Source organism: Humulus lupulus, chromosome 7 (assembly GCF_963169125.1).
Source record: "Humulus lupulus chromosome 7, drHumLupu1.1, whole genome shotgun sequence".
Lineage (NCBI taxonomy): Eukaryota > Viridiplantae > Streptophyta > Magnoliopsida > Rosales > Cannabaceae > Humulus > Humulus lupulus.
In genome coordinates this window covers 208,389,854-208,398,757 of record NC_084799.1, presented here as the reverse complement: position 1 = coordinate 208,398,757, position 8,904 = coordinate 208,389,854, and the positions used below count along the sequence as shown (strand labels likewise).

The 8,904-nt window shown below is 29.6% G+C and overlaps 1 protein-coding gene across 1 annotated transcript; it reads left to right on the top strand.

The window, feature by feature from the left end:
* The first annotated feature begins 2,035 nt into the window (after positions 1-2,035).
* LOC133789337 (patatin-like protein 3) lies at positions 2,036-6,207 on the top strand. The gene is made up of 8 exons (XM_062227193.1): positions 2,036-2,086; positions 3,259-3,350; positions 3,478-3,686; positions 3,792-3,996; positions 4,086-4,235; positions 4,692-5,000; positions 5,095-5,267; positions 5,859-6,207. Exons 3-8 carry the CDS (start codon positions 3,574-3,576, stop codon positions 5,908-5,910), a joined length of 1,002 nt encoding a protein of 333 aa, XP_062083177.1. The 5' UTR covers positions 2,036-2,086; positions 3,259-3,350; positions 3,478-3,573; the 3' UTR covers positions 5,911-6,207.
* Positions 6,208-8,904: the final 2,697 nt, after the last annotated feature.

Genomic DNA, 8,904 nt, shown 5'->3' with positions numbered 1-8,904 from the left:
AGTCCAACTGAAATTGCTAAGGCCCTCAATCTCGTTCCTATTGAGATTGATGATTCTATTGATTATGAAAAGGATCAAGTCTTGTCTGAATTGGTTGGTCAAGCTATGGTGTGGGAACCAAGCGTCTCTCTACGAGTCTCGGATCTTACTCACTATTATGGTGCACTTTTCAAATTTGCAATGTTTAATTGGATGCCTACCCCTCATTCCTCGACCATAACTCAAGATATGGCTTTTCTATTGTTCAAAGTTGGGACTGGTGTCACCATCGATCTTGCTGCTATTATTTTTTATTAAATCATGTCCTTGAGTGGTGCCAAACGCAAGGGTCAACACTTGATGTTTCCGCAAGTCATTCATAAACTTTTGGACTCTCAGCGTCCTTTGAAGAAGTCCCACAACACCTTGACTTCTCCTTTGGTTGGTCCTACCTACACTGTCAAAGATGACCATGCTCCCTCCACAGCTCGAAAGGTCAAAGGAATTAATCTGGTTGGTTCTGGGTCTGGCAATGTCACGTCTGACACTCCTGCTGTCCCGACTGCTCTCGCTTCTGTCCAGACAGGAATTGCAAGTCTCTCCGAGCGGTTCACTCTCACGGAGGATACTCAGCGCCAAATTCTTGCTTCGTTGACCATTATCAATGCATCCACCACCATTATCAATGTTTTGTAGAAGTCAATATTTTGTACTTGAGATTCTTTATTAATTGATTTTATTCTCTGGGCGTGGCCCCAAGGACTAGGTTATCCGAAAGGGTTTCTGAACTTTGTAAAAATTCATAATGTTCTTTAATTGTTTTTGCACAGTATTCTTATTGTGTTCAGTTTCTGTCGTGATAAGTTTGAATTCTGTCCCGATAAAATGGACATCTATTTAAACATTTAATTACCATTCTGCACTTGAATTAATTGACATGGTTTAATTAATTTGGTAATTACTAAAAACGAAATTTCACTTTGTAATGCCTTTACAATGTTATCATCGTTATATCATTTATATGAATAAGTATTACGTTTTTATACTTATGTAATCTATGTAAGCTGGAATCATTATGTTACATAATCAGACTTACCACACCATCAGTCTTGTCTATTTATATGTTCGATTTCAATTAGCAATAAAGTTGGAATAGGATGTAAAGTTTTGGATAAGAAAGAGAGGACCACTTTCACTTTCAGAAAAGCAAAGGAAAAAAAAAAGAGCAGCCAATCATGTAAATTAATTTGTAATAATGGAATTAAAGGACAACATAAAGAAAGCCACAAGTCCTTCACCCTTTAATAATTGATCTCTTCATTACTTTTACTTTTGAATTTTCATTGATAAGAATATATTGTAACTCATAATAGCATGGCCATTCTAAAAAAAAAAAATAGCATGGCCATTATAATATGTTACTTAAAATTCAATGGGATATTTTAGTTTTTATATTTAATATGGAGCCTAAATAAAAAAAAAATCCAGATACTTTGCACAAAAAAAAAACTATTATTTCCCACTCTTCCTATAAGAAACTCCTCCAATATAACAATTGTCGTGTCAGAACAATTTTTTTTAAAGGATTTAACATTATAATTAAAGTTGTGCAAGTTTATTAATAAAGTAAAATTTATAAATGATTAGTGACAAAAAATTACATCATAAAATATTTACAATCATATAACATTATAATTTCTTCGTATAGGTTTTAATGCAAAAAAACAAAAAAATTGTGCTATTTACTTTTACTGGAAACGAATCAAACGAAAATAATTGCCTCTCGTGAATTTAACAAAATGAGTACAGAAAATTTTGAAATAAATAGACCATATTTTGCTGCATTGATGTAAAATTTAAATTCAAGGGCACAATAACTTTTTCCAAAGTCCAGCAAAAAAAAAAAACTACAAAAGCAAATACTTTTTCCAAAGGTTGTTTATACCACTACGCCTATATATATATATATATATATATATATAGTGTAATATTTTCATTTCAATAAATTTCAAGAGTTGAATGGTTTCATTTTACTACAAATAATTACTATTAAAAACTAAAACACTATACAGGTTGTTTGAAAGCTGCTTCCAAGCAAACAAATCAGGTATGAAATACAATCTTCTTTCCCAGTCTTACATATATATATATATATATCATATTAATCACATACATCATCTAGAACAGTAGAAAATTATAGTAAAAAACTCCATTAGAAATAATCTTGGCAGATTTAGGAACAATTAGGTCTCAGTAACCAACCCCCTAGCTATACCAGAAATAGATATATAGGGATTCACTGCCAGAAACTCAATATACAATATTGGAAGTCGTAGCAGAAGGAATCTCTGGAAAACAAAAAACTATGTTACACTAAAAATATATCTTAAAGAAATATCTCAGGAAGCTTCAGTGAAATTAAGAGATATATATATCTTGAAGAAAGATTATGAGGACAACTTTAAAATCCCATGGAGGAGGTACAATTAAATTATTATAATGATTATATTAAAACTTAAAATTAATATCCTTTAGCGATTATAAAAAAAAAATCGATAGAAATATGGAGTTTATTTATTTGATACCTTGTGTTTTCGTAAAATATCATTTTCGTACCCTCTTTTTTCAATAATGCTCATATTTTAAAATCATACATATTTAGTACCCTAGGCTTAAAGTTGATACATTATGTATAAGAGATGACAGGGGGACTATTTTTTTTCTCACAAAATATCAAAAAACAATTTAACATTATTATTTATTTTCATTGAACTAGTCAATATTTTTATAATTAATAATTAAATTAAATATTCAAGACTAATAGGTTCATTTTTATAAGAGATGACACGGGGACCATGGATCCATGAACTCAAACTCCAATAAGTTACTTTGAGTTTATTTATAACAAACAAACTCACTACCTTATTAATTCCATCAGAATTTCACTCTTGAATTCATAGAACTCTTTACACCATATGTAAATACGTTATTCATTGTTATAACCATAACTGTTATTCAATCCTCTATAGATGATCTACTAATATAATGGGTGCAAATTACCGTTTAACCTCTTATTGCTATTTTATCCTTAACTCCCATTAAGTTTCTTGTAAATAAAATTTCGGTAAACTTAACAGAAATGAGTTCTCTATCATTTAACACTTGAACCAAGCTATAAGATGACATCTATAAATAGAACTACGTAGTTCCTTCGATTCCATTGCATATATATCCAACTTTTGTTTAACAATAATAAATAATAAATGAGTAATATGGCAGCTGAGACAATTACAGTCTTAAGTATTGATGGAGGAGGAGTTAGAGGGATCATCCCTGGGGTTATTCTTGCTCATCTTGAATCCAAACTTCAGGTAACTTATTGTGTTTCTTTGTATACATGACAAATCTCCTCATGTAGCTACTTTAAGTTTTATTTTTTTATGCAATTAAATTTTAGATTTAGTGTACTAATATATATATATATTTCTGTATGGGCAGGAAATAGCAAAAAAAGAGAAAATTGAAGAGGATACGTGGCTTGCAGACTATTTTGATGTGATCTCAGGGACAAGCACAGGTGGTCTTATCGCCACAATGATATCAACACCCAGCGATAATGGCCGCCGCCCTTTATATGAAGCCAAAGATATTGTGCCTTTCTACATACAGGAATGTCCATATATCTTCTCAAATAAAAAATACGGATCGTGAGTAATATTCTAATAATAGGATTTTTAAAACTCTCATATACTAATTTTCACCCTAGCAAGGTTTCATATTTTGTCTTTATCTATTTTATACATATATATTAGGTCAGAAGAAGACTATAATAGAATCGAAGTAGAAGCTGAGCAAATTCCTGATGGTAAGGTAGGGAAACCAAAGTATGGTACGTATCTTCAGGGTCTGGCAAATGATCGTCTTAAGGAAAAACGTCTGAGCAATACCCTCACAAATGTTGTCATTCCTGCATTCGACATCAAGAAATTTTCACCAGTTATCTTCTCCTCTTATGAGGTGACAATCTCCTAAATTTGACTTTATGACAAATTATATTATTGTGTTATATATTTACATATATATATATTATTTGGATGATGGTGCAGGTGAAGAGTGGGAATAAAGTGTTGGATGCTAAACTTGCAGATATTTGCATTAGCACCTCAGCAGCACCAACTTACTTGCCAGCGTATAACTTCGAAAACGAGTCTGAAGAATTCAACATGATTGATGGAGGCCTTGCTGCAAATAATCCAGTACGTAAAATCACTCATATATATACTCATAACTTAATATATATATATATATGTTATATGTAGTGACTTTGTATATTTGATGTGGAGAATTTTTTTATAGGGGCTTCACTTTGACATTTACTGGTAGGGTTCTCAGTGTTTTTGACTCGTAAATAGTTTTTGGCGCGATTTTTTATATGACTACGTATATTGTAGCTATTTAGATCATCCTGTAAATTTTCAGAAAATTCCGAATAGTTTATAGTAATCTAAACCTAGTTTTCGGTACTGTAAATTATTCAGAATTTTCTGAAAATTTGCAGGATGCTCTAAATAGTTACAATATACACGTTCATAAAAAAAAAATCACGCCAAAAACTGTTCACGGGTCGAGAAAAACTGAGAGTCCCACCAATAGGGCTTAAAGTGAAACCCCTGTAGAAGAATTGTCCCATATATACACACAAAACTTTACAGACTGTAACTGCTATTACCGAAGCTGTGAAACCAAGAGCAAAGGATGTTGAGCAGATCACGTTTCCAGATCTTCTTGTAATCTCATTAGGAACAGGTGTTGAAGGCATGACAGGGGAATACAACGCTGAAATGGTTAATAAATGGTGGGATCTTACTTGGGTCTTTTACCCGACCAGCTGCGAATTTTGGAAAGGAGCTCGTAAACCTATCATTGATTTCTTGTGTAGTGGAAACGCAGATATGGTTGATCACTACTGCACAATGTTTTTTCAATACACTAATAATGCCCAAAACTTTCTTCGTGTTCAGGTAAATGTATGTTTTGATTTATATAATAATAAATGTTATTTTGTAAATTTTGGTTATATATTAAAAGTAGTGCATATATTTACATCAAATGTAGGACAATAACTTGCCAAAGGAGCTTTCTCCGTTGGATAACGCTAGCACCGACAACATGGATAAATTGGAGGAGTTTGCCAAGACGTTGCTGACAAAGCCTGTTACACGTCTCAATCTATCTACCTTTGGACGTGATCAAGTAGACGGAGAAACCTACGAAGAAGCACTCAATAGGTAAAAAAGAAAACGAAAAGAAATGATTGTTAATTTTAATGAATATATATATATATGTAGGACTATTCTTTAGAGGCTTCACTTTAAGCCCTATTAGTAGGATTCTCAGTGTTTCTCGACCCAAGAACAGTTTTCGGTGTGATTTTTTTTATGACCGTGTATATTGTAGCTATTTAGAGTATTCTGCAATTTTTTAGAAAATTCTGAATACTTTACAGTGTCGAAAACTAGGTTCAAACATATTGCTTTTCAGGCACATAAAAAAATTAGTCACGCATCCAACAATATGTTTGAACTTAATTTTCGGCACTATAAACTATTCGGAATTTTCTGAAAATTTACAGGATGCTCTAAATAGCTATAATATACATGGTCATAAAAAATAATCGCGCCAAAAATTGTTCACGGGTCGAGAACACTGAGAGCCCCACCAGTAGGGTTTAAAGTGAAGCCCCTATAAAATAATTCCCCTATATATGTATACACAATAAAACACAAACATTATATTTGTATTAATTTTGAATGTCATACAATTTTTTTTTTGAACTCTTATATCCAATATAATGATAATAATATGCATGATGGTTGTAGGTTTGCACAATTGCTTGTTGATATAAAGAAAAAGCGAGGTGGTGCAGCATGACAATCTTGGAGGAGGCCATGCCCAAATCAAAGCGGTGTCGTATATAATAAAAGCTCCACAAGGTCTGCTGTTTGTCGAGTTCATAAAAATAAATAAATAAATACTTTCCTCTTAATGGAAAAGTAAATGTGTGGTTTGGTTTATGGGTGTAATAAAGTACGATCCTTTATATGATCGTTGAAGTTGTGATTGTGGTACTGTCAATATTAAAGCAATGTATTGTGTGTATTGTATTTGTATTATAAGATATTATATATGTTTGATTTTTAATAATGTTGATGTCTTATTATTAAGTTATATCACGTCTTTGTCTTGTATTCCATTAGTTACTATTCTTTTATTAAATAAACTAAATTGATAGAATTAAATTATACTAAATTCTAAATGCCATATATTACTACAACAAATATAGTCCGTAGGGTGACGAATGTCGTCCCTAATAATAATCAAAGTCGCTCCTAATGACTATTAGCGGCGACAGCTAATATGTAGACGATAATATAGATTATTAACGACGAATTTAATGTCGCTCTTAATAATTAGTATTAACGGCGATATTTCTGCCTCTAATAAAACGATCGTCGCTCCTAATAATTTAATATTAGCAGCGACTGTTATATTATTAGCGGTGACAAATGTCGCCCCTAATACTTTGATATAATTAAAATAAAAAATTTAAATAATATTTTTTAATTTGTAATATCAAAATTAAATATGCATAAAAATAATAACATTAAATTTAAATATGCATAAAATTAATAATTTATGCAATTTACAAAACTAATACAATATTATCCCAATTAAATATTCATGCAATGATATATTAATTAAGATCTACTATTTAATAAAATAATATATAAAAATCTCAACCTTGGGCATCAATTGTATTGTCCCATTCTTCTGGTGCCTGCGGTGGTGGCGACAGTGGTTGTGGTGTGTGCGGAGGCATCAACCATGAATACTGTAGAGGTAACGATGATCCTATAGGTCCATATATGTATGGATAAGGACATGTCCATATATATCATAAGTGACTAAAGGTTTATTAAATGAAAACTTATAATACACCTTTAGTCACTTATAATATTTACATGTGAATTATATAAATTTTAACATTAACAAACTAGAAATGGAAATTTAAAAGTTACTTTATAATCATAAAAAAAGAAATCAAAAGTATAACAAGCTACCATATAGCTTATTATAAATGTTACTATATAGTAGTACATAATAACTTTAAAATGTAAAATTAATATATATTTTTTAGTCAATAATATAATTTACATAAAAAAATATAGTTGTAGTATTTTTTATCGACTAATAGTAAAATAAACTTAGAAATTATTTTTGAAATATATTAAAAAAATTACAAATCTTAGGACAGTTAAATTTAACCATTTTTTTTACCTTAAAAAAATTGCTTAAGAATTACAATAGTTTACTTTTATTTTAACAGTATATAAAATAAATTAAGGTTCTATTTGGACATTGGATTTTAATAGGAGAAAAAAAATAAATTCAAAGGATTTATTTTTTTATATTTGGATTGAATCAATAAATTAAGAATCTTTTTCTAGAAAAATTGAAATTTAAATGTATTACATTTTTTTTTTTAAATTTAGATCTTGTCATAGTCGCTGTCAATTTATTTAAATTATTCTCTTCTATATATAAACTTAGAACGTGTTTCCATGCACGTGCAGTTGATCAAAAATTTCAAAGTCATCTCAATAGAAAAATATAATTGGAACAAGAATAACTAATTAATTAATTGGAACCCATCCTTAATTAGCTTTTCCTTTCTTTTTTCATCTATTGCACATTTATTTACGAGTTGTTTTAAATATTTATATTATTTAAGCAAATAGATTAACTAAATAAGAAACTAGAATCGTATGGAAAACAAAGCCAACTAGAAATATATACCCATTCGGAAGTTTTATAAGCAACATTTTCATATTTTATATAAATTCTATAATTAAAGTCTATCCATTAATTATTAATTTATATGTATATGTTTACATTAATTATATATTTTTTCAAATTTAATGGAATAAATTTAGTCATAATTTACATTCTTCATAAATAAAATTTAGTCTGGGTTATATAAATAACTTGTGTTCATACATAATAGCTCAATCATTCAAGAAGCCCATTAATTTGATATTATTGTTATATATAAAACCAATATTATAATAATAATTTTTAATATTATAATTATATATATACATTTTCTTAGTTCATCCATTCAAAGCACATTCTCACTTTCAGACAAAACACCTATAGAATATTTTTAACTGATATTAATGTTTGTTACAAATATGCAAGTGTTCAATGAATTCGAAAGGGGACAAATTAGTTTTTTTTGTTCGCATTCCAAAACTTGGCCTTTCTAAACACTCATTACCGAAAAGATATACACTAAGAAAAGGAATATTGTTTATGAGTGCATACAAACAATAGAAGTAGCTAGATACTTATTAATTATGCTTTGTCTTATTGTCACAATGTATTTTTCATATGTGGGGTAAGATTTTGTAAGAAAAATAACAAAGAAGTTAGTTGGGCAGTTAAAATTTTATATAGGCATTATTTGGTAAGGAAGACGTGTCAAATTAAGATGCTCTATATAAAGTCGATTCAATATAAAAAAAAATTAGTTCGTATGAAATAAATTTTATATGGTGTTTTATCGAAATACAAACTCGATACTTTATATTTTCAATAATGCTCTTCTGATACCCTGTAATTCAAAATTGTACACATTTGGTATCCTGGACTGAAATTTTAACAATATTGTTTTATCAATTTGACCAAACTGTCCTCAACTATATGCAATTAAGTAATTAAATTTTAATTTGAAACTCATATAATTGAGGTCATATTGATAAAATGTAAGTCCAGGGTACCAAATGTGTACAATTTCAAATTACAGGGTACTAGATGAACATTATTGAAAACATAGGTTACCAAATATGTGTTTCGATAAAACAC

Coding starts and splice junctions, on each gene's coding strand:
- LOC133789337 (XM_062227193.1), top strand. CDS start 3,574: ATGATATCAACACCCAGCGATAATGGCCGCCGCCCTTTATATGAAGCC. Junction 5,001..5,094: donor AAAACTTTCTTCGTGTTCAG/GTAAATGTATGT, acceptor CATCAAATGTAG/GACAATAACTTGCCAAAGGA. Junction 5,268..5,858: donor TACGAAGAAGCACTCAATAG/GTAAAAAAGAAA, acceptor TGATGGTTGTAG/GTTTGCACAATTGCTTGTTG.